Source organism: Pecten maximus, chromosome 18 (genome assembly GCF_902652985.1).
Source record: "Pecten maximus chromosome 18, xPecMax1.1, whole genome shotgun sequence".
Classification (NCBI taxonomy): domain Eukaryota; kingdom Metazoa; phylum Mollusca; class Bivalvia; order Pectinida; family Pectinidae; genus Pecten; species Pecten maximus.
Window position 1 is genome coordinate 26,521,279 of NC_047032.1, and position 26,060 is coordinate 26,547,338.

Sequence of the window (26,060 nt, forward strand, 5' to 3'; positions counted from 1 at the left end):
GTCAGTGGTTGCTTAATACAATATAACCTTTATATTTTAGTTTAAACAACTTTTATCATATCTAAACCAGAGACTTATAAATCACCTAGATTTACCATGTAATGTCTCTGTTGAACTTGTCCAAAAAAAAACAAAAAAACAAAAAAAAGTTGCAAGACTGATGATAAGAGCACATGTTGCTTCTATTCGGAACATTTCGGTCATATCGCTTTCAGCAATAGTAGACCAATCAGAATGGTCTTCACCATCGGAAGACGGCAAGATGGCGCACATGTTAGTGTGGCGTCGAGAACATTAATTTTATATCACTTAATTATCATATTTCTAGACCATTTTAACATTCAAGATTTAGCCGTTTTGTAAAGATGACTTCTGTCCATTGCGTGGTGCATCCATTACCAGGCACCGACGACCAGCTTAATGACAGGTATGAATTGAACGCAGGCGTTTCAATGGCGATTCTTTGTATAATTTTATCAATAATATGTCTGGGCAAAACGATCAGATGTCGTTGAAAGAATAGGAGGAAACGCGACAGAAACTTTATTTAGTTTGTATCTATCCGTCTGCTGATTAAATACGTGGTCGACTTGTTGAGATTTTGATCTTTCTGGTGTTAGAAACGTGCTTACAAAATTATAATAAGTGTATGGGGTCAAGTGCCAATGGAGAAATTCAAAATGGAGTATCCATAGGAAGAAATAGTTTAAAAATTGTTAATCATTCAAAATAAACATCAGTTGAAGAGTTATCCGAGAATGTATGAAATGTCTCGAAACCCAAATAATTACCAAATAATTAAGTTTAATGAAGATCATTTTCAAAAAATGCTATGGTGCTGTATATCAATAAAAAATCAATTCAATTAAAACATATTTTTACAACATGTACAGTAGATTATAGATGACAAAGAACACTGATCATACACTGAAAGGGGTTCTATTTAATGGAAAATCCCAGTTGGACTAGCTCGGAAGTGGTCCACAAAAATTGGAATAATTCATTCCCATGATCTGATTTATTGCCCCGAGTCAGAATGAAGAAATCTGAAATGAAAAAAAATACCTTCATGGCTTGGTGTTACAATTGTCAGTTTTTAAAAAGATTTTTGAAAATGATGGATAATGAAGAATTTTTCTTTTGTCAAAATGATAGGGATGCATGTGAAATCTGGTAAACAGATTTCTGCTGTAATTGGTACAAGTTTTAATTTTTACTCACTGTGACACAACTTACAATCAAAATTTTGTAGCCAAAAGCATATTGAATTTAATTTATTTAAATGCCTTCACAAGGGAGCTGACATCTGGATTACTTGTCTAGTCCGATCAAGCTAAAGGGAGCAGTATATTGCGGCTAATATTTACCAGGGTCACAATTTGATTGAATATATTCAATCAAATTGTGACCCTGGTAAATACTATTTAATATTTATATATATATAAATTGCACATACAAATCTGTCGTGTGTAGGCCTAACATCTAAAATGAAAATCTTTCATTGGATGCTGTATTGGCAATATGAATCACAATTCTTTGACTTTGTTCATTGCATTAGAATATTGTCTTTAATTTATGGAATGGGAAGTTCAAACTGCCCACTGTCTTCAATTTATTGGAATGGAAGGTTCAAACTGCCCACTGTCTTCAATTTATTTGAATGGGAGGTTCAAGTCGCCCACTGGAGCATTCCGCTGAACATGCAATGATAAATTTGCAGGATTCAGATACCAATCCACATTTTCCCTTGTTGTTTTTCTGTTGGATCAATATCACTTGGTTTCAGTGAAAACATTAAAATATCTGTTAAAAGCTAGAGATTTAATCATTGTTATTACTACTAGTAGTAAATTGATATCTGACATGTAGTACAGGGAAATTATCACATCCACTTTTAAAATCACAAGTTTGCTTGCCATGATTTGTTGTAACCAACCAATATTTGTACAATCTTATTAAGTTTCCATTTCTTAAAAAGTTGCTGATGAGCTATAAAAATTATGACAAGTTTTGTGTAAATCTTGTATGAAATGGAGTTAATGGACACACATTGATTCATTGAACTGTACTACTGACATCAAAAAATCTCCAGCTGAAATGTGTGTAAAGACGTATTGGAAATTTAGAAGTCACTGGATCCAGATGATTCAAGCTGAAAACATGTACAACATTTTCCATAAGAAATCCTGTTTCGCCATGATCTGTAAGAATTGTTCTAACTGCAGGTTTTACAGTCTGTTAATATTCTGTTGTAGATTACGAGAAGTAGCTGAGAAGATCAGTCACCATGGCTTTTCTAGTCCACTGGCATTTTCCGCCATCAGAAATCTGACAGTTGTACAGTGTGTAGTTGGACCAAACTACATAGCACTACTACTTGAGGTTGGTGAAGTTTTAAAGAAATTTTATTTAAGAGTGAAAATCTGGTTGTGCTTCAAGCTGATCTGTTTTCTAGCAAAAATGCTGATGATAATTTGTTGATATTTTACTTGTCAAATGTATTTTTGAGTCCAAAATGGAGATAGACATTTTTGGATGTTTTACTCAGGTATACATGTATTTCATGTCCAAAATGGTGATGAATATTAGTTTACATTTTACTTGTCAAATATAATTTTAATTATTAATATCATCACAAACACCTAATCTTGTGAAAAAATTTCAAAAGGTTGAAATAATATTTCCGGTTAAGAAAATATGGCAATTCTTGAATCACCCAGGATAACAATGATGTTGTAACGTTACAAATTAATGTAGTATTATACTATACTGTGAAAGAATACCTATCACTTAAACATGTTTTTTTTTAAATCTTTTTTTCAGGATGGAAGAATTTGTCGTATTTCTTTTGCCGTTGTCAATGACCGATTGGATCTCAACAAATCTGAAAACAAGCCGTAAGTATCTACTCAACATCATACTATTGAATTATTTGATTTCCATTGATTTTTCTAGTGCAGAGGTTGTATTAAAGGCACTCCTTTCCAAAGTTGCCAAACAATTTCATTAAACCTTCCTAAAGCAAATCGGTACTACTGAATGTATAAAACGTTTTCATTGATGTTTGCAAATGATTGGAAGAATGAAAGGAGAAAAGATAAACTTACTAGAGCCCATAAAGATCATACAAAGAGATTTTATGGGTTTTTTTTCCCCAGAAAGACTACATGTTTTAGTCTATAATCCTTATTTATTTACCTTAAATTTGATTTATTTTGATATTTTTCTGGGGGCTTTTTGGGGCCGATAATGGGCCCCATTGCCAATTGAAATTATTTCCTATTTAGGCCAAATTCCCAAAATTAGCAGTTTACTCCTGAAAAACTCTTTCCCAATTCACCAATTTTCTTCCCAAAATGAGGCAAAAAGGCCCCATCCCAAACTTGGGAGAAATAACCCTGCAATTAAGTTATGTTGGAGTGAGTTAATGAAAATAATGTCATGGTGACAAAAGTTTTTCTGTTTTTAGAACGACAAAGGTGAGTCGTCCTGAACGTGAGAGGACATCGGTGCCTAGAGCAGGAACACATGTTGTCGACAGTCCCATGGTACTGGTGTCGGATGTCCTCGGATCCAATGCTGAACAGACTGCCGGGTAGGATTTTAAAAGAATTGGAAAGTCATTATACATTTGATCATGATCAGTGAATAACAGAGATATGACTCACATTATTCATTTTATCCTTGACATGCTCGTAATTCAAAAACTTCAGAATAGAATCGATTCTCAACTATTACAAGTCTACCTTCAAGATACTTATTGTGTTGACTTCTAGCAAAAAACTTTTGCATAAGCTACCATTGCATTATATAGGGATATGCTAAAGGTATAAGTTTCATTTCTAGTAATTTTGTTTTAAGATATATTACATTGTATCGGTATCTGGTAAAAGGTCTTTGATGCTAAGTTGGATATAAATTTTTCATTCACGTCTCATTAGATCTATGATTGGGGATTTACCCTTGGAATGTTGATCCCTAGTTGTGTGTAGTTGGGTGTATCCTATAGTATTCCAATTGTTTCCTGTGGGAGGTAGATTCAGAGAAGGAGGGGTCTGTCCCGACTGTTAATGGTATTCTACATCCTGTATTGAATGTGGTTGGAGGCTAAAATTGAATACAACTCCTGAACTCTCTCAGGGCTTTTCCTGTTAAACATCTACCCCCACCCCAGGACTCCAGGTTAAGGGGTACCAGTACCACCTATAGAATGTATTTAATAAATTACATAGAAGTAATAGGAAGGCAATCCAAACATATACAGTGGACCCGCGATAATCCGGACGCCGATAGTCCGGAAAACTCACAGTCCGGACGGAAATGCACGGGAACGGATTTCCGTAACGTTATTTGTACTCACCAGTCCGGAAATTCGGATTCCGATTCCGGAAGCCCATTTTTGGAACGGAACGTACTTTTCATTAGTAAATTTCCCTCAATAATCCGGACGATTTTTTCACCACGAGGAGAAAAAAATGTCGGGGCAAGTCACCCGTGTCGACAGCTGTACAGACTATCGCTTGACACTGTTCGTAGTCATAGCGACTGCTGCCAGGTCATAGCCCCGGGTGTTTACCTGTGTTACAATGTGTAGCTTTTGTTTTTATAACGGTACATTGCTTTTTCTCTACGACCTAAATGTTACAAAATTTATGCACAAACATACAGTACGTGATACGATAATTAGTCAATCTCAAATACATGTAATAGATTTATGATCGGTAATTAACACTTACTTGTATTGGGTAAACACGGATATCGGCTTTGTAACACCGTTACGTGAAACGACGACTCATTGAAAGATGCATGTTATTAATTACATACACATTTACGTATTAAGCAGTGATTACAAGAACTGGGTTGATAACACACAAATTAGTCAATAGTCGTCTGATACTGAACTAAGCGTCACATTGTTAAGTGAATACGGGTTTAATAATTATCGGACATCTTTGGTAGTTCTCGCTGGTGTCGCGTACTTTTAAATAGATAGCTTGGGGTTTCTGGTACGTAAAAATCATAAAAGAACATGGTCTGACGGTAAGTTGTAAAATCCGGGTATTTTATTAAAGGTATTTAACGTTTGTAATTTCTACTTGTTTGTGAACCTCCGGGACGTGACACATGTGTGTTGTTTGTAGGTCACATATGCCCGCTATAAATAAAACAACTTTCACTTTACATGTTCTTTTAAAAACATAGTTTATTTTTTACTTTCTACAAAACAAAACAAGAATCATATCAGAAACATAAGTATATTTATTGTTAAAAAGTCTGACAATTAGACGTGTTTATGAAACGTCCCGGATTGTATATAATCAAGGGAGATAACTCTTACACGACAATTTTTTTGACCTGGTAGACGAAATTCAGCAGTCCGGAAAACTCGTAATCCGGACGGTTTCGACTGGGAACGAAGGTGTTCGGATTATCGAGGGTCCACTGTATAGAAGTAATTTATTGTGCAGTCCTGGGGACAGGTAGACATTTTAGTGGAATAGCCCTCAACATTTTCTAATGTCCTGTATGCATTTCTTGATTGGAGAAGAAATTTGATTCTCATTAGATCTAGTTCACATTTACACCAAGTCATAACATCAAGTTTAACACCTGATCATATTCTGGTGGTCATTGATAAAGGTTTGTAGTATCAAAGGTCGTACTTTACCACTTCCTCAGAAAAAGTTATTATGGTATTTACAATTACATACAATGTACACCATTTACTGATGACATTGATAGTGATGGGGTATATCCATCTGAGCCATTACTCACTTTCCTTTTATTGGATACGGAACAGTTTGATTAAGTTTAGATTAATGTTATAATAATTTAATAATCTTACAACTGTACAGACGCTGGGGCACTGCAGTAACTACGGCTGGTGGGGCGGTGTCGCGCAATAACAACCAACAGGCCTACAGTCGCATGCAGAGAGCGGTTCATGTAAGCAGAGGTCGGAGGTCAGGGGTCATCGTAGGGACACGACCTCTAGTCCCTGCTTCTGTCGTCCCAGAAGACCTCATCAGTCAGGCAAGTTTTTTCTTTATCATAAATAGGAGTCTTAAATTATTAATTCAGTATGACATGGTCACGACTCATGAGTGTAAGTTTCTATCGCATAACCCATATTGATGGAAATATAAATTAAAACCCTCAAATTGATTCCTATGACAGCCAAATTTTGTAAGAAGTATGTGTTTCTCTACAGATACAATCATCTGACATATTTTACTCTGACAGTATGTGTTTCTTTATAGATACAATTGTGTGTCATATTATGACATTATTTATGACGCCATGATAGTGGTATTACACTAATGTCGCCAATATTTATGACATGGCCGTATTACATAATAGAACAGGCCAGTTATGTGATAAAGCATTTTTGAAAATTTATGTAATAGAATGTTTTTTATTCTAATTTCTGCTGTTGATTGAGAGCATATTCCTTGGTCTTGTGGTAAACAATTAGTTCAGGATGATATGTGATACATTAGTATATTGCTTTGATGACTGCTAAGGAATCTGTAAGAATAGATTTGTTTTGGGTTTGTCATCCTTCCAGAAGACATCATAACAGTGGACGTGTATTGTTTTGTAGCACAACAGTATTTGTCAGTAATTTTATACATTCTTTTTTACAGTGTCAAGTGGTTTTACAGGGAAAGTCAAGAAACTTAATTATCCGAGAACTTCAGAGAACAGTAAGTATTAAGGTTTTAATGTAGTGGTGAGTTAAACTTCACATCACAATTCTTCAGTCTCCATATTACAACAGCGAATACAATTAAAGTTGATATTAATCCCCAGTAATTCATTTTGATAAAAAAAAGTGTGTTAGAAAAGATATTCAGAATCCCTTAAATGTTTCAATGTATTTGAAAATCTTATCATGGAATATTCAAAGTTAGAATTTGAATTAACACTACAGAATTGTAGTATCTCCCCTAAAACACTTTGACACTCTTACATTTAAAACATTTAAATATTGGAGTTTTTGTAAACTGTAGGAGTTTAAATTCAAATACATTTGCACATTAATATTAAGAAATTCAGATACATTGTACTTTAAAAATACAACAAAGCAAGTATTTCAATTTGAAATGTTAATGGTTATTACGTTTTGACTCTTAACTACAGAGTTTTGTTCTGTTTTGATTCCAAACTACTGAGTTTGTATGTAAAAACATTTTGTATTTAAACATTACAAAATGCTATTCTGAAGTGCTTAAATTATCAAATCATTATATCAGTTTGTAAGAAGAGATGTTATGTGTTGTAGAATTTAGATGTTAACCTGGCCGTAAACAACTTGTTAAGCCGTGATGATGAGGGAGAAGCGGATGATGACGACAGCCAGGATTCGTACATGCCAGATGATCTTATCTCTCTCCTTGACTCGGGGATACATGCTGACCATCCAAGCGTGATCATTGATGCGGACACCATGTATAATGAAGATGTGTTTGGGTACTCCACTCTCCGTACCAGGGGCTCGGGAACGAGATCGAGGCTAGGTATAATCTTGAATATATCTAAAGAATAAGGTCTCACACCTTTTCGAAATATATCATAGTGCCAAATTTAACTCACTGTACTATGTTTATCCAGCAATAAGCCCAGGGCGCAAACACATTGACTCTGATTCCAAGGAGGGGTGGGTCTATTACATGACTATGGGACTCTGATTCCAAGGAGGGATGGGTCTATTACATGACTATGGGACTCTGATTCCAAGGAGGGATGGGTCTATTACATGACTTTGAAATAGTATTTGTTTGCATTTCGCTGTTAGATCTGCGATAATCATGCATTGGCAGGCTTACTACCAGACATGGGCTAATTGCCTAAAAAAATCAACATTGCTGTTAACTTTTATTGAATGGTAAATGATGATTACATTTAAGGTGACAGAGAAAGAGATTTGGACCGTGACAGAGAAAGGGAGTCAATATTCCGTATCCGTGACCGACGACGACTTGACACCACTTTACGTGATGAGGCTCTGAAAGCACTAGATCGTGACAAGGCAGAAAACATGGAGGCAGAAAATCTGAAGAAACAGACTTTGACCGGTCAAAGCCCTGTCGCTTTGGGTGAGGAGCTGCAATTCTGGACTGAAAAGGTATTGTATAAGGTTGGAAATAGATTTCTCTGGTGAAAAATTATTTACGCAGTATAGCACAAACAAATGTTTCTGGGCAGAATGGGATTTGGCATGACTTCCGAAGGGGGAGTTATTAGTGAGTCATCCAGATATCAGTTTAGTTACTCTTTGTCAAAAATGTAACACCTTTTAAATGAACTTTCACTTGTAAAAGATTGGATATTTTACAGCTAAAAATGTTTTACTTTCTGTAAAAGAGCTATATTTTAAAGCTAAAAGATCAACTATGATCAACAGCAATGCATTTTATGTTGACCTGTATCATTCCAGGAAGGAAATTGTCCCAAATTTTCCCACATTGCTGCAATGCACTCTGAGCTGGTTGCTGTAGGAACTAATGGACAGCTCTACAGCTGGAGATGGAATGACCCTGAACCCTACAAAAATCTAGATGTAAGATTTCTTTGGAATATTGTAGCTTGTTCCAACATTTAATTAGAAAAGAAGAGAGAGAAAAGTTATATATATTGTGTACCCCGATATTGAACATTTTAGTCATCTTTGAAAAATAATTAAATTTAAGTTATTACTTCTAAATACTGTAACATACTTAATTTGAAACTCAAATTGTATAGCCTAGCCAGATTAAAACAGATTCGTAGAATGATGATTTAGCTCTCCAACAATGATTGTCATAGAAACCAATGTAGATAAACTACAATTAGCACATAATTTGCATTGGCTGAGTGCAAAAAAGCTAAAATAAGCTTACTGCTAAAATTTACAGTTGGTCGTACTTTAAGGAAACTGTTGGTGCAGTACTCTGTTTACTCTTGGTATAATACTGGAAGTTACCAGAGTAGACTGCATCTAAAGACCAATTTTAAGCATAGGTCCCGTTTAAGGGGTAGGCCATGACTTCAGTAATGGTTCAGTAGGTTCATTATATCCCGAGCTTGGATACCCTTCAGTATGCAGGGCGATTGAGGAATAGGGACAAACTAAGCAAAAAATACTCGATTGTAACAAGCTTTGGATAAGTTAGGTTTTCCAATTTTTATTACTGTCGACCGTTTCGCCCGTACAGAGGGCTTCTTTAGGACAAAGATTTGGATATTTTAAAGTATTATTAGAAATGTGGGCCCATATGCATTTTTAACCGTGACATCAGTTATAATTTTAGACATTGTGACATCATCAACAATGGATAGTATAGTGATGTCACCAACAATAGATCATAAATTGACCTACAGTTTGCTTAAAGACAAAATTAATTTGAATTATTTAAAGGAAACTAGAAATTCAGAGATCTGCACAGAGAAAACAAATGTAGATTAAGAATTACCTCAATGACCATGAAACAAATTATTTAGATTTTTCAATATAATGTCTGCAGGTATTTGCAATGGAATATGTTATTATTCATAAACGATTTGAATTTTATAGAACCCAAACCTGAAACACCCAAAGGTCACGTCTCTGTGCTTAGTCAACGAGAAGATTGTTGGTCTGTCAGCATGCAATGTACGTGCATCTGTGTTCACCGAGTCGGACAAAGTTGCCACCTGGGTTGACGAGACTTTGAACACTGTTTCATCAAAACTGGAGCATGTTGCTCAGACATTCCCAGAATTCACCACAGACAAAATCGTCTCGCTTCACACATGTTCACTCTACACGTGTGCCAGACTGGAAAGTGGCGCCCTCTACTGGTGGTAAGTAGGAATTCTCGCTGATCAGGTGCAGACAACTTGTATATTATTTCTGTACTTGTTGACAAGAGGAGTTCAAAGTCTAGATGAGTTTCCAGATTTCTTTACGATGGCAGTAGATGATCAATATTGTGTCTAGGGCTATACTATTAAAATACCTATCTAGTGGAAAGCCCCAGCTTTGTCAAACAGAAACCACTGAAAGAAGTGATTCCGTTCAAACAGTACTATACAGGCACAATTTCTCCACCGCCCAGAGAATTTCTTTTATTTTTGAAGTTTTTCTGTAGGTTACATATTTTACTGTGATAATCCCTAACAACTGTTGAAAACCCCTAACAACTGTTGAAATTCACCTCATTTTCAAGTAACACAGTTATATTTCATACACCACAAACCTTAATATCAATATAGTGAAGCTCCTGGCTTAATGGTGTAATGCCTAATGTTTTTGTGTTAGAGGAACCCACAATGTGTGACATATGGTTTAATTCTATGGCAATTCAATTGTGTAACATCTTTTTGACTCTACCAAAACCATGTCTTCCATACAGGGGCGTCATGCCATTTGCTCAGAGGAAGAAGTTGGTGGAAAGGACAAAATCTAAGAAAAAGAAGACAAAAGATGGCCCAGCTGCCGCATCCTCTTCAGGGACCAGTGATATTGTCACAGGAACATTGGTGAGATTGGGTAGAATACTAGCTGAAACATGTTTATTTTTGTCTTGACTATGTATCAGTTAAAAGTGATTCATCTCTAATGAAGAGTGATTTAAGAATGATTGAAAATGTGAGTAGACAGTTGTATACCCAAAGTTTTAGATTTACCGCTATCACCACCCTCTACGTTCAGCCCACTAGGTTTGTTTTGTACAAGAGACATAGCTTTGTCAATCATAAATTTTTAGATGACACACTTTCACAAATGTTTTGCGATATAGGCAGGACTTAAAGTGGTGCCTATTTTGGTGGCCATGGTGCCTTAGATTCACCATTGGCAACCAGTAATTATGTAACGGTTGATAACAAAGTTTTAATTATAGGTTTGCCTGCGGAGTTCCCCAATGTACCATGCTGGTGCACTGGCATTTGCGACAATTGATGGTGTGCCTAAGGTTGGTCAGTTACTTGGATCTGCCTGGTCACTGAGCGATACCTGTCGATTCAAACTCATCAAGACTCCACCTAGGTAAGTCCACATAAATGAATGCAAACACAATTAATGTTCCGGGTATACTGTTAGAAGGATGGCAGGATATAGCAGGCTAGCTAAGGACAATGGAACACCTAGGGGATATACACTGCCATCTGTAAAACACTTGTCACACTCCTTTGACTTGTTGGTATATAATGACTGCATAATTATGAAAATATCCAGTGTTATTGGATTTATAAATAAATTTCTTTAAAAAGTTCAGATTCATCCACTTGTAGTGACCATGCTAGTCAGCCCAGCTTCACTCAGTTCAACTATGATCAACAGCGATGCATTTTATTTCGACCTGTATCGTTCCAGGAAGGAAACTGCATACAAAAATATCCTGTGTTATTTGATTCATAAATGAATTTCTTTAAAAAGTTCTGTTTACTAGTGTATCTTAAAGTTATGTTTTGTGTTTTTTAGTGAACCTAAACCAGAAGTGAAGATGGAAGTGAAGGTCAATGAGAGCCGCATGGAAATGCCGCCTCCTCCTTCTCCAGATTCCTCCACATGTAGTGACCACAGTGGCCCCACGCTAGTCAGCCCAGCTTCACTCAGTAAGCACTTGTCATTTAATGGTCAAATTGTTTATGTCTTGTCTCAAACAGAAAATAAGTCCCGGAAATGATACCTCCTACTAATTAAGGGGTGTGACCTACTTATTAAGGGGTGTGACCTACTTATTAAGGGGGTGGGACCTACTTATTAAGGAGTGGGACCTACTTATTAAGGGGTGGGACCTACTTATTAAGGGATGGGACCTACTTATTAAGGGGTGGGACCTACTTATTAAGGGGTTAGAGGGAGTTTTGTAGTAATCACATTGTGCGTCCATGCATGATAACCTTGTGTACACCACTCATATTTATTAAGGGATGGGACCTACTTATTAAGGGATGGGACCTACTTATCAAGGGGTGGGACCTACTTATTAAGGGGGTGGGACCTACTTATTAAGGGGTGGGACCTACTTATTAAGGGATGGGACCTACTTATTAAGGGGTGGGACCTACTTATTTAGGGATGGGACCTACTTATTAAGGGGGTGGGACCTACTTATTAAGGGATGGGACCTACTTATTAAGGGGTGGGACCTACTTATTAAGGGGTTGGAGGGGGTTATGTAGTAATCACATTGTCTGTGCGCCCATGCATGATACCCTTGTGTACACGACTCATATTCACACGATAGCACCACACTATCATGTACCTGATTAGATTTTGGTGGTCATCAATTGAAGTACCAATCCGCATTCAACTTTGATAATCTGCGATATACTTAATGTATCCATGAAATCATTGTCTTTATTCTTTGTTAAACAGAGAGAAAGAAAGCTCCAACTCCAATCAAGGAGGTAGAAAAGAAGGATGAAGAAAGCTGGCCTTTAAAGAATGTGATATTTGTTGAGGATGTGAAAACTGTACCTGTCGGAAAAGTTCTGAAGGTATTTAGTCGTAACATATACAGGAAAAAGACAAAATAGTCCAGCTCTGTTATCTTGAAGTCAGTTGGGTCATTTATATAGTTGTAGATAGCCTGAGTATTCAAGGTAACTGAGTATATTTTATATAGAATTTTTACTTTTAACGAATTTTTATTTTAACTGAACTTTTACTTTTAACGAATTTTTACTTTTAACTGAACTTTTACTTTTAACAAATTTTTACTTTTAACTGAATTTTTACTTTGTGTTAAGCAGGGTCTTTGATTTATCAGTTTGACATATTAGTTTTTAATGAAAATTAGTTTTTGTTATAACACTTTGTTAAAAACAGACATGGTAAGGGCGATTCCATTAAAATATCTACCTGACCCCAGGACTCCAAAATAAATCACTTATATCCATAATTGGTTTTCCTTCCTATAAGTTCTTTGTAATTTATTAAATAAATTCTAGGGTTTGGCATCCCTTAACAAAACCTGTAGTCCTGGGGTGGGATAAATGTTTTCCTGGAATAGCCCTCAATTGTATTTAATATATGTAAAAGGAAAGTAACTCCATGTTTATTCATACTTGATTTCCACCTTTGTGAGAAGTTCACCTTTTTGTGAGAATGTCACACCTGTCTATAAAGACCACTAGTCTGTGAATGTCTACGGTCTATTTATCAGGTTGATGGAGCGTATGCTGCCGTGAGGTTCCAGGTGAAGGACAACCCAGAAGCAGGGAAGGAAGACCTGACCAGTCTGCTTCAGGACTGTCGACTTCTCAGGAAAGATGACCTACAGGTGTGTGGTAATGTTTGGGCGATGATGGGATAAACTTGATTAACCCTTTGCCACATGTAAGCGCCTCTGGACGCCTTTACCCCTTGCCACATGTAAGCGCTTCTCGACGCCTTTGCATTATCTCCATGTAAGCGCTTCTCGACGCCTCTACGTTATCCCAATGTAAGCGCCTCTCGACGCCATGCCGGTTCGGTAAACTTAGACATGGAAAATCCCGTGATTGAGAGCGACACCTATCTGGAAATCCCTGATACTATTTTAAGAAGATACCAATGCATCGACCAATCAGATTTGTACACGTCATTCATACGAAAGTTTTTGAATAAATTAACCTAGAAAGTGTGAGTCATGAGTGTAGAAAAGTGTGACAACAACGAGGCGTGATGGCGGCTGTGGCTACGATTTTGCGCGACGTTTTTGACGACGATGATGATAATTTAGAGTTCGATGGTTTTGGACCTGAATACATTGAGTCAGATATTGATCTTAACGATGTTCTAAATGAACTGTCAACAGATAACGAGTCCGAAAATGAGGACGAACGGCGACTAGTTGTACTGCCGCCATTACGTAATGTTGATCGAGATTTTTCGCCGATCACAGTAAATGATTTTGTTAGGGAAACGGGGCCAGTACTTCCAGAAACTTCTGATGTTGATACTGCAAGTCCCATTGATTATTTCTACCTTTTCTTCAATGAGAATCAGTTTTCCACCATAGCTCGACACACTAATAACTACGCTCGCTGGCATTTGAAAAACGAAGGTAGATTTGACCCAAAATGGTCGGACACATATTCCTTCGTCGCGACATCGGATATAAAATATTCTAGGCTTAAGCCTGAACTGTTGAAATGTTCTTGTGAAAACTTTGAAAATTCAGTTTGTTTCATTTGGGGGTTAATGTTGAATCATTTCATGTACAGGAATTCAATGAATTATAAATTACATTGTCAAAATATTTTGAAATTTGTCTGTTCTGTTTGTATACAGCTGATTTCGTGGTTATGTGTTGTTGGTTTTATAAAGAAAATAGCACAGAATTAAAATTTAAGAAATTCTGAACATAATTCTAACTTACTAAAAATGTCTAAAACAACTATTTCACTTTCAAAATTAGGTTTAGAAAAATTAATCAAAACAAAGCTTGATTTCTCAAAAACTGCCATTGAGATGGTGTATGTATATTTCAGTCAGCGCAATAATGTTGCATTGCAACAATGTATCTTTGCACTATTGGCACAGAGTGCTGAAGTGTTATAACCTGCATGTGGCAAAGGGTTAATGATCATTATTGATCTCCAGTATATTGCTGATACCCTGTGTTTAAGATCAAAAAAATTTTGACAGCCCATATATAGTATACATAATAAAGAGGTCAATTGTTGACACGTTTCATATACAAATTCTTGGTAAGGTCAGTATTTATAGATGCGGTGCAACTTTATTTGTATATATGAATTTTCATATATGTATATATTTGTAGTTTTCTTTTAGGATTTAAACACACAGCAGATTATTTGATCTATTAATTTCAATCAATGGCCATTGATCGAAATTAATAGATCAAATTTCTGGTCATAACCATTAATCTATAGTGGATTAGAAACCTTGCGTCCCATTACACCAATAATCTATAGTGGATTAGAAACCTTACGTCCCATTACACCAATAATCTATAGTGGATTAGAAACCTTGCATCCCATTACACCAATAATCTATAGTGGATTAGAAACCTTGCGTCCCATTACACCAATAATCTATAGTGGATTAGAAACTTTGCGTCCCATTACACCAATAATCTATAGTGGATTAGAAACCTTACTTCCCATTACACCAATAATCTATAGTGGATTAGAAACCTTACTTCCCATTACACCAATAATCTATAGTGGATTAGAAACCTTGCGTCCCATTACACCAATAATCTATAGTGGATTAGAAACCTTACGTCCCATTACACCAATAATCTATAGTGGATTAGAAACCCTACGTCCCATTACACCAATAATCTATAGTGGATTAGAAACCTTGCGTCCCATTACACCAATAATCTATAGTGGATTAGAAACCTTGCATCCCATTACACCAATAATCTATAGTGGATTAGAAACCTTACGTCCCATTACACCAATAATCTATAGTGGATTAGAAACCCTACGTCCCATTACACCAATAATCTATAGTGGATTAGAAACCTTACGTCCCATTACACCAATAATCTATAGTGGATTAGAAACCTTGCGTCCCATTACACCAATAATCTATAGTGGATTAGAAACCTTACATCCCATTACACCAATAATCTTTAGTGGATTAGAAACCTTACGTCCCATTACACCAATAATCTATAGTGGATTAGAAACCTTGCGTCCCATTACACCAATAATCTATAGTGGATTAGAAACCTTGCGTCCCATTACACCAATAATCTATAGTGGATTAGAAACCTTGCGTCCCATTACACCAATAATCTATAGTGGATTAGAAACCTTACGTCCCATTACACCAATAATCTATAGTGGATTAGAAACCTTGCGTCCCATTACACCAATAATCAATAGTGGATTAGAAACCTTGCGTCCCATTACACCAATAATCTATAGTGGATTAGAAACCCTACGTCCCATTACACCAATAATCTATAGTGGATTAGAAACCCTACGTCCTATTACACCAATAATATATAGTGGATTAGAAACCCTACGTCCTATTACACCAATAATATATAGTGGATTAGAAACCTTGCGTCCCATTACACCAATAATCTATAGTGGATTAGAAACCTTGCGTCCCATTACACCAATAATCTATAGTGGATTAGAAACCTTACTTCCCATTACACCAATAATCTATAGTGGATTAGAAACCTTGCGTCCCATTACACCAATAATCTATAGTGGATTAGAAACCTTACTTCCCATTACACCAATAATCTATAGTGGATTAGAAACCTTACGTCCCATTACACCAATAATCTATAGTGGATTAGAAACCCTACGTCCCATTACACCAATAATCTATGTGGATTAGAAACCTTGTGTCCCATTACACCAATAATCTATAGTGGATTAGAAACCTTACGTCCCATTACACCAATAATCTATAGTGGATTAGAAACCCTACGTCCTATTACACCAATAATCTATAGTGGATTAGAAACCTTGCGTCCCATTACACCAATAATCTATAGTGGATTAGAAACCTTGCGTCCCATTACACCAATAATCTATAGTGGATTAGAAACCCTACGTCCCATTACACCAATAATCTATAGTGGATTAGAAACCTTACGTCCCATTACACCAATAATCTATAGTGGATTAGAAACCTTGCGTCCCATTACACCAATAATCTATAGTGGATTAGAAACCTTGCGTCCCATTACACCAATAATCTATAGTGGATTAGAAACCTTGCGTCCCATTACACCAATAATCTATAGTGGATTAGAAACCTTGCGTCCCATTACACCAATAATCTATAGTGGATTAGAAACCTTGCGTCCCATTACACCAATAATCTATAGTGGATTAGAAACCTTGCGTCCCATTACACCAATAATCTATAGTGGATTAGAAACCTTACGTCCCATTACACCAATAATCTATAGTGGATTAGAAACCCTACGTCCTATTACAAGTGGTTAGATTTTAAGGAAGCATTATAACTATATAACTAACACATATTTTGATATACTGATTTTTTTCAAACAGGTTGTGAAAAGTGCGAGTGCGCCGCGGCTGCCAGATTGTTTCCAAAAGACACCTAAGAAAGTAACAATCTCTGAAAATGGTCAGATCTTGGCAGTGGCTGTCGACTGTGATGGGATCCATGTCATCTGTCGATCTGGGGCTCGTCTTAGTTACCTTGTGTATAACCTGACGACAGGCAAGGTTGAACAAGACTCAGTGTTCCCAACAGATGCTCAAGCCTTTATGGGTAGTCACCGAAGTGACATTACCCTACATAATACAGGAGATGTAAGTACTGCAGGATTGCAATTAGTGATGTGGCTATCATTCAAAGTAATCATAATTTGAAAAAAAAAAATCCCAAAAACTTTATTTACAGTGTTCGGTGATGAACATAAACAATTAACATAACTTTGATCCTAAGTATAAACAATTAACATAACTTTGATCCAAAGTAAGGACTTGGTTTAATACAGGATGAGGGAAAGCACCTTTTAGAATTCCTGATTAATTGTACAGTGGTATATTTCTGCCATCTTGTTATTTTAGGTTGCATTACCATAACGAGAATATTTTTAGATAATTATTGTTACAATCTTAAGTATCAGCTATAAATGAAGAATGCTCCTGGGTATATAACACTAGTGACATCATCAAAAAATTTAACATAGGGGAATTCACTAGAAAACAGGCCGATTGTTTGATAGAAAATATTTATAGTGTATTCAGCCAAAATTAAACGAACATTTCCCATGATTATTAATAAAAATGGTTTATTTTGCTACAGGAGCTGCTGGTTCAGCTACAGGACGGAAACGGCGCTATCTATCCACTGGCAAAGGATTGTACAGAGGGAATCCGCGATCCTCTCTGGTTAAACCTACCTCCAGTCCGATGTCTTGGAATGCGAGTACAATCTCTAAACAACATGATACCCAACATGAAGAACAAGGCAGCTGTACTAGTGCTTGCTGTCGAGGTAAGGATGTTAGTGTGTGTCATTTGATTGTGTAAATGACACACAAATGAATTCCATCTTTAAATATAAATTAATATTCAGCACAAGTTGGAAAATTTCTGGCTTTCCAATACCTTTTAAGATTAAAGTCAGCATCAAAATATCTTTCTTGTGGTTAGTGTTGACAAACAAAATTGGTGGGAATAGCCCCAGCCAATTTTAAACTGGATCGACTAAATACAGCATATTGGGGGATAGATTTTATGCCAAGTGTTTTGGGTTCAAATACACAAATGTGTATGCTATCCACTTATATTTTCTGCTGATATCTTACTTTATTTGCTTCGTTAAGCATATTTCCTGTTGATTTTATGATGTGCACAGATATTAATTTTCAATCAGTGCAATGTGAGCCTGATTTTGTAAATCAATCCCACTATATCTATAAAGAATTCTAATAAATTAAATAATTTATGTTTGTTTATATGGTAAATTAATTGAGGTGATCAATTACCATGATAACAGAAGTATGTATATGCCTTTGTGTCAATTTTATTAAAAAAAAGTAAAATGAAATCCTTTGCAAAATATCCCTTTATGTAATGGATACAGTATTATTAAACCAAACTGTTCAGTGATTCTGGTGACATCATACAGCTGTTTTGTCCTTCAGGGACTTGTCAGTGTTTCTGGGGACCCAAAAGTGAGGAAAACCAGAAAGAAAGTTCGCAAAAAAATAAAAATTGTCTGAACAAATGTTTGAATATAGAAGGGGAGGTGCATTAGATTTAATTTAATTTTTGTAATTCTTTGGATATTGGATAATTTCCTGAATCTGTGTCAGTATTCATAAGAATTTGAATGTTGTATGTAGGGTAATAGGACCATATGTAAGTATCGAAGAGGAGAAATATAAGGCTCATAATCTGCACTCACAATGCATGTGTATATACCAGGTATGGGTAGTGTCATGTGTGATATAATTTGTACTAGTTGGGTCATGTTATGCTTCATAAAATTTGAAGATGAAAGTTTTCTTAAATACAACTCTTCGTCAAGTGATGAAAATCGTGCGTTATGAGGTCCACTGGAAGTAAACCAGAGTATTTCATTTTGTCTGTAATCTTGATGAGTATGTCGCAGACTGCATACTCATTGTAAGGCCGGACATAGACTAAGGGGGCAGGATTGCGACCCCTGGGTCGTAGGTATGACCCTGGGGCATCGCCCCTAGCCCAACAGAGATGGGGGGGGAAACGGGTGGGGATTTTTTTTTTTTTTTCAAACCGGTGACCTATGACCTTCATCTTTAGTAATCTGATGACAAGAGTTGTTTTAAGGGAAAACTTTGTTTTAAAATACTTGTTATTATATATATTTAACAATGTACTTAGAATACAGTTAGTAACAAAATACTGAGTAACAAAATACTGATTAACTTATTCAGGTATCATATAGGGTTGTCGATTAAAAATCTGCCTTTTATCTTGAAATATTGTTGATCTTTTGGGGCCTTGTGTAGGTCAAATTGATAAAAAAAAACTTGAGACTGACTTTTTTTCTGCCACAGCTACAAGTCCTGATTCCCCACATTCTCCGCTGTAACCTTGAGAAAGTCAAATCTATTCTTGCTTCCCTAGAGAAAGAACCAGGTGAGTCAAAATATCCAAATACATTGTAAAAAGTTACATAGATTTAGGATTCATCCGACCATGAAAAAAAATAAAGAAAATCACTTTTTCTATTTTAAATGCTTGTCACAATTTCTTCAATGATCGATAATTGATTATTGATCTGTCATGAACAGAAAGGGATATTATTCACCAAAACATTCATAAAAATGGGAGAATAAAGGTAAATATGTCTTAGAAGTATTGTTTTAATGCCGTTTAAATGTTAAGTTTAATAGATTTTGTATTTGACCATTTATTCACATATTAAGTCTTAAGTAAAATCTCAATTACTCTTAAAAATTTTCAGGTTAGAGTTCAAACATGATTATAAAAAAATGATTAGTCATAGTCCGAGGTAAAAATGACTGATCATTGAATAGTTGGAGCAGCACAGTAAACATTGGTAAATTTTGAATCTAATTTGATGTTTCAGGGACAGCGTCAAGTCAAAAAATGTTACAAGATGTGCTCCGTGAACACTGTGATGGTAACAGAAACATCATGCACACGTGTGTGGCAATGTGTGTTCCTACGTCAAACAAAGACTATGACAATGGTGAGTTTTACAATGCAATGAACGCCGATTGTGACATTTGTAGCAAATATTGATTTTGGATTACAATATAGGTTTATTTTTGAAGGGTGGTGTTTTTCTGTATTTCAATAATAGAACAAAATTGCCAAAGAATGGATACATCAAAGTCTTCAAAGTTTTTGTGTTAAACTCTCCAAAAATATTTGAACCTTACAAAGGAACATTAGGCCATACGAAATAAATCAATTGGTTCTCAGGCCCACCCACATCCAAAAACTGTTGCCGCATTATAAATTTTATCGCAAAACCAATAAAATAAAATTGTCCTAATGCCCCATAAATGTGGGGGGGGGGAAAACCCGGAAAAAATTGTTCTGCATTCCGGTTTGCGCTTTAGTCTTGTCAATATTTCAAGTGTTTGAACGAAAAGCAGTTACAAGCGCTAAAGATACCTAGGTGATGGAAACGGCTGACTACGGATGATGGGTTTGTTATCCGTGCAGAATCGGAAAGGATCAACAATGATACTGCCATGGAATATGATTGGGGGATTTTCAGAAGCTTTTACGATGGCAGAACTATACACTTTGATAAAGGATTGGTCCATGGTGATTGCGACAGGAACGTTTCCCGACAAACTGAAAGGATGTCATGTTTTGTTTTTGTAAAAAAAATTTTGCTGTTTCTTGTTGAAATTAATTAACACAGAAGTTGTTTTTGTCCAATAAAATCATTAAAAAAATACTTTCATCCCTCATCTATTTTTAAAAAAAATGGCCTGAGAACCAACTAATTAATTTTAAATGGCCTTACATGTATTTCCTACAAACTTAAAAATGTGACAAAATTTTTGGGAAATTCCTTTATAAGGAGGATGATTAGAAACACATCAATAAAAATTTAGAAGGACTTTGTATAAAAGTCTGAGTCATTTGTATTATACACCTCTGTACTAATTATTCATAAATTTTAAAGATATGACAGGACATGTATCATGTCTTCCCATTAAATATGATATGGAAATGCTTTAAATGTCAAGAGTCTTGTAATAGAATCTCCAGGTCACAATATAGAAAACATTTTGATAAAAGCTGAAATATATTTGCATCACTTGAAGAATGTATATTTTATAGATCACTCTGACCTTTATTGCTAAGTACAAGGTCACATGAGTGCATGTCAAATTTACACTTAGTGTTTGCTAAGTAGAGGAGATAAAATAGACATAGGAATATAGAATTCAGCATCAACAACATTTCCTTTGAGAAAATTTTTTTTTAATTAGTTGTGTGCTGAATAAATGAAGTGTGTTTGTTGTTTTTTCGATAGATACTGCTGCAGCTGGGACGACAACAACTACCACTCCTACCACCACTACAAGTACCAGTGCCTTCACATCTGCTCTGGAGGCCATTAATGCTGTTAGCAGCGCTGTCGATGCTCTCGCTGCCATACAGTCCCGATCTACCACCGACCCCAGCTCTCGCAGGTAAGCTCCTGCATTCTCACAGAAAAGCAGAGAATCATCAGTAAATTGAAAAGTGGCTAGACTTTCAACAGAATGAAAATTTTACGACTTTTTGTTTGCGTGATTTGTAGAAAAAAATGTTATGGAAAAGTATGATTTTTTTACCAGAATAAAAGAAAGAAAAAAAAATTATGGAAAAGTATGGGTAATCTGATTGTGAATATCCAGGCTATTGGCTTTGTGCTTCAGTAATGAGAGTGTATGTCCAGTTGGATAATTGAGAATTCATTTTTTTTGTCATTTTGTAATTTGCTTTCTCGGCAAGTAAAAGTTATTAACTAAAAGAAGAGATTTAGATTAATCTACACTTAAGTAGCAGTAGTACCAGTTGTACATTTCAAGTCTCCTGTGTTACTGACAGTGTGACCCTGCGTGAGATGATGCGCCGAGCTTCATCTGCAGCACGAGCTGTGAGTGGTATGGAAGTCAGGGAAAGGGAAGAAAGAGATGAGGCTACCATAGCAACACCAACCATTTCCTGGAACCCTGACCCGCCCCCTAGCTACGAGTCACTGTACCCTGAGGTTAGCACCATCTCCATGGCTCCAGTCAAGCTAGAGGAGAAGGAACGCCGCACCATTGCTGTTCAGATGCTGCGCCTTTTGTGTGATTCACCCGCTCTGCAGCCTCATCTTCGGGATCTCCTCTCTGCTAGGTAAGTTTTCAAATGCCTCCTACAACTTTTTTACTAGAGTGTACTTGGTGGGGGGGGGGGGGGCATGTAGAAATACTGAGGGGTACATGTGGTGGGGAAAGGAGACACAGGTTTTTGTATCACTTAATTCCACTTAAAGAATCAATTCTCTTGTTTGTGTTAACTAATGTTCTATAAGATAATAACAAGCTGTGATTTTATCATTGGTTATGACAGGAATGCTGAGGGATGTACACCATTCATGCAAGCCGTGAAAGGATGTGCCTATGCAGGGGCCATTACATTATTTGAATGTGCAAAGAAGATCGCTAGCTGTGACTCAGGTGAAATTGACAAACCATCTTTGATGAGTATGGTCTACCCGACAGGATCAAGTCTAGATAATTCACCGCTACAAGTGTTGTGTTGTAATGATACCTGTAGTTTTACCTGGACTGGCCGTGAGCACATTAAACAGGTAAGACTTTCACTTAAACTTCCCTAGATGCCTAGACCATCTCTCATTGTAAGGCTTGATATTGTCAGGGAGTTGAGTGGTGCCTTTCAACTAGGTGACTAGGGTTTCATTCCTAATTCAAATTAAAATGGTTCGGGGATCACTTGCTCAACAACATGGGTTTTCTCTGGGTATTTCGACTTTGACATGACCCCTAGTATATACAGTCAAACCTGTATTAAGTGGCCATCCAAGGGACCGACAGATATTGGCTGCTTAAGACAGGTGGCTGCTTAAACCAGGTTGGCCAGAAATGGCCTGTTGCCCAATTCTTTTTTCAACAGTTTATTGAATTTATCATTATAATGCACTTATTGATATTGATAACAATATACCATGTACAATGTATTTTGAAATGAAAACCAACAAAGATCAAAGTTTTGATGAATTTGATGAAAATACCTGGCCATGTGATCATATTGGATGTCTACTTCAGGACAAAATGGCCGCTTAATACAGGACGATACAACGACTTGGGGTAGATTTTTGTGGCCGTTGGCCACGTTAGACAGGTGACCGCTTATTTAAGGTTCATTATATAGTGTTTTCCATTGGGCGGACCACAGACTGGCCGCCTAACGGAGGTGGCCGTTAGGGACAGGTTTGACTGTACTTGCATTCGGACCAAGAAGAATGATTATATAAAGTTGACATCATTTTTTTTGCGTTATGATTTTATAAAGTATATAAAAAATATTGATAGTTTTCTGTAGACTTTTGGGAGTATTGTATTTCAGTCCAAAAAACTGAGTTTTGACTCGGGTTTGAATGGACATGTTAATTTGATGTTTAGGGGTTTCTAAGAAACGATCAATTTTACATAATGAAATTGCTTAATTCTAAGTGTCAGCTGAAGGATACATGATTGTTAGCTGACCTGGTCAGAAGGACCAAGGTGAGAGCTTATGGCATACCATGTCGTCCGTTGTCCAGCGTCTGTCCTTCAACAATTGACTTCTTCTTAACCACTGATCAGAATTTAACCAAATTTGATAGGAAACATCTCTATTTAGCTGGGATTCCAATTTATACAAATGATGGGGCTGACCTCCCAGGGGCCTGAGGGGCAGGGCCAAAAGGGGTTCATTCGGCAATATTAATAATAACGACTTCTTCTCTGGACCTAAGCTATGTATGAGATTGATGTTTTCCCTAGGAGGCTGGGATTTAAATTTATACAAATGATGAGGATGACCCCCTCAGGGGTCTGAGGGGCAAGGCAAAAGGGAGCAATTTGACTATATTGCTATTTTTGAAGCTGTTGAGATCCCCACCCCTAACCATATATAGCATTTCTGGGCATCAAAAGATAAACACATTCATGTTGTAAATATTGGCCCTGGAGTCTTTCTCCATCATTGAAAACTTATTTCCTTTGTTATATCTTTGAATCTGTTCCAATCCCCACCCCATAACCATATATGGCATTGCTGGGCATCAAGAGATAAACACAATCCTGATGTAAAAATATGTCCAGGGATCTTTCCCCACCTCAAGGGACTTAGTTTCTTTAAACACAACCATGTTGAGACTGGACTTCGTTTCTGGGTCATATCTTTGAAGCAGTAGAGTTCCTCAACCCATAACCATATATAGCATTGTTGGACATCAACAAATAGCTCTTATTGACATTTGGTCAAGTCAGCCAGGTGAGTGAAACAGGCCCTTTGGGCCTCTTGTTGTATTGTGTGGCATTGTATAATATTGTATGTTTGCTGTGTAGGACATCTTCGAGTGCAAAACCTGTGGACTAACTGGGTCGCTGTGTTGCTGTACAGAGTGTGCCCGAGTTTGTCATAAGGGCCATGACTGCAAGTAAGTATTAAGCTGGTCGCTGGAAAGTCAACCAATTTTTTTTGGTCATTTGTTTGCATCCCAAACATGGAAGTAAAGGACTTTCAACAGTGTTGACCAAGAACTAGGGACCACTAAGTTTAAGTAAATAATGTAGTCTGTTAGTTCATCCTCTAGGCTTCAGGAGGATACACAACAACTCCTGATGCCAGGTTCCAAGACAATATTCTGCCTACAGGTCATTTATTACTTGGTACAGGATGTTGGTATTTTGCATGAAAGTTGAAAAAACAAAAACAAACGGGAGAAATACCTCTCCTCTCAGAGTCTCCCAAGAGGGATAGAGAGGGATCTACAATGTGGACTGAGTAGATTCAGCTTTTTCCTTTCTTCATTCTTTTGTAGATATTGTGTACCTGGAAAATCTAATTTAAAACAATGAATTTACTTTGTACAGGATGAAGAAAACATCACCAACTGCATACTGTGATTGTTGGGAAAAGTGTAAATGTAAGGCGCTCATTGCTGGACAGCAAGGGCCACGCTTTGACCTCCTCAACAGACTCTTGTCGGAGACTGACCTTGTTGTTCTGCCAAACAGCAGGTATGTAAATAATAAAAAAATATATATTTACAGGAATAACAGCATAACCAAATAATAGTTATTGTTTTGGATGGTCCAAATTTTCCAAAAGTAAAGGACTTAAAAATATTTCATTTTGTTTCCGCTAACATGCCAGAAAAAAAATAGTGTAGGTGAGTGGGGAAATGTTATTTTTGAGAGAGTTTTTACTAAGGCTATATGGGTCAAGAGATTTGTTAATACTTTGGCTTTTTATATTGATTTTCTTTATGGGAAGAGGAAGTATTTATGGTAATTAATATCTTGTTGAGTTACTTTCTATTATTAGATCTGTTTGCTATGAAGGAAATTTCATTCATATATTTGTTTGAATCAAGACAGTAGTACTCATATCATTCTTCAATGTTCATACAGGGGAGAGAACATTCTATTGTTCCTTGTGCAGACCGTGGGCCGACAGGTTGTCGAGCAGCGTCAGTACAGGGCATCACGGCCTCGAGTTCCAGCCCCCCGCAAGCCGATCCTTCCCGACATAGGTCAGTGGACCCCAAGGCCCACTGGACACAAATATAACAAAACTAGCAAATCCCAGCAAGCCACAAGTAATAAGTATTCCATTTTTCATAGGGCCATGCCCACATACACTGATATTTATACTAGAATCTGACATTAACACAGATTCTAAAGGTAGTTTTTGACATTTGCAACTAATTCTACTTTGATGTATACTATCTATAACAATCAATAGAGCTGAAGAGTGATTTTATCTGCAACAAAATTTAACATTTCTACTTTCATTTTAGGTATAATTTGCTTTAATAATGATTTTGTTTTCTGCATGACAGGACGTTACGCCTGCCCTGTACATTTCTATGTACAATGCTTTCCGTA

General features: G+C 36.5%; 1 protein-coding gene and 1 non-coding gene across 3 annotated transcripts in view; both read left to right on the top strand.

The window, feature by feature from the left end:
* Positions 1 to 238: 238 nt before the first annotated feature.
* LOC117316586 (E3 ubiquitin-protein ligase UBR5-like) overlaps positions 239 to 26,060 on the top strand; it is a 50,401-nt gene continuing 24,579 nt past the window's right edge. The window contains exons 1-25 of one of the 2 annotated variants that reach the window (XM_033871249.1): positions 239 to 427; positions 2,256 to 2,382; positions 2,824 to 2,897; positions 3,470 to 3,595; positions 5,856 to 6,033; positions 6,648 to 6,707; positions 7,286 to 7,520; positions 7,911 to 8,128; positions 8,441 to 8,563; positions 9,557 to 9,825; positions 10,377 to 10,503; positions 10,866 to 11,011; positions 11,447 to 11,580; positions 12,347 to 12,468; positions 13,137 to 13,253; positions 16,969 to 17,235; positions 17,735 to 17,926; positions 19,476 to 19,557; positions 20,012 to 20,134; positions 21,443 to 21,602; positions 22,003 to 22,296; positions 22,513 to 22,753; positions 24,516 to 24,607; positions 25,044 to 25,190; positions 25,584 to 25,771. In XM_033871249.1, coding sequence (XP_033727140.1) covers positions 366 to 427; positions 2,256 to 2,382; positions 2,824 to 2,897; positions 3,470 to 3,595; positions 5,856 to 6,033; positions 6,648 to 6,707; positions 7,286 to 7,520; positions 7,911 to 8,128; positions 8,441 to 8,563; positions 9,557 to 9,825; positions 10,377 to 10,503; positions 10,866 to 11,011; positions 11,447 to 11,580; positions 12,347 to 12,468; positions 13,137 to 13,253; positions 16,969 to 17,235; positions 17,735 to 17,926; positions 19,476 to 19,557; positions 20,012 to 20,134; positions 21,443 to 21,602; positions 22,003 to 22,296; positions 22,513 to 22,753; positions 24,516 to 24,607; positions 25,044 to 25,190; positions 25,584 to 25,771 — 3,904 coding nt within the window. In that variant the 5' untranslated portion in view covers positions 239 to 365. The remainder of the gene's footprint in view (positions 428 to 2,255; positions 2,383 to 2,823; positions 2,898 to 3,469; positions 3,596 to 5,855; positions 6,034 to 6,647; positions 6,708 to 7,285; positions 7,521 to 7,910; positions 8,129 to 8,440; positions 8,564 to 9,556; positions 9,826 to 10,376; positions 10,504 to 10,865; positions 11,012 to 11,446; positions 11,581 to 12,346; positions 12,469 to 13,136; positions 13,254 to 16,968; positions 17,236 to 17,734; positions 17,927 to 19,475; positions 19,558 to 20,011; positions 20,135 to 21,442; positions 21,603 to 22,002; positions 22,297 to 22,512; positions 22,754 to 24,515; positions 24,608 to 25,043; positions 25,191 to 25,583; positions 25,772 to 26,060) is intronic. The other variant, XM_033871250.1, reaches the window with a different exon arrangement.
* Positions 18,959 to 19,231, top strand: LOC117317210. The gene has a single exon (XR_004530151.1). It is a non-coding gene; the product is annotated as a small nucleolar RNA U85 (small nucleolar RNA).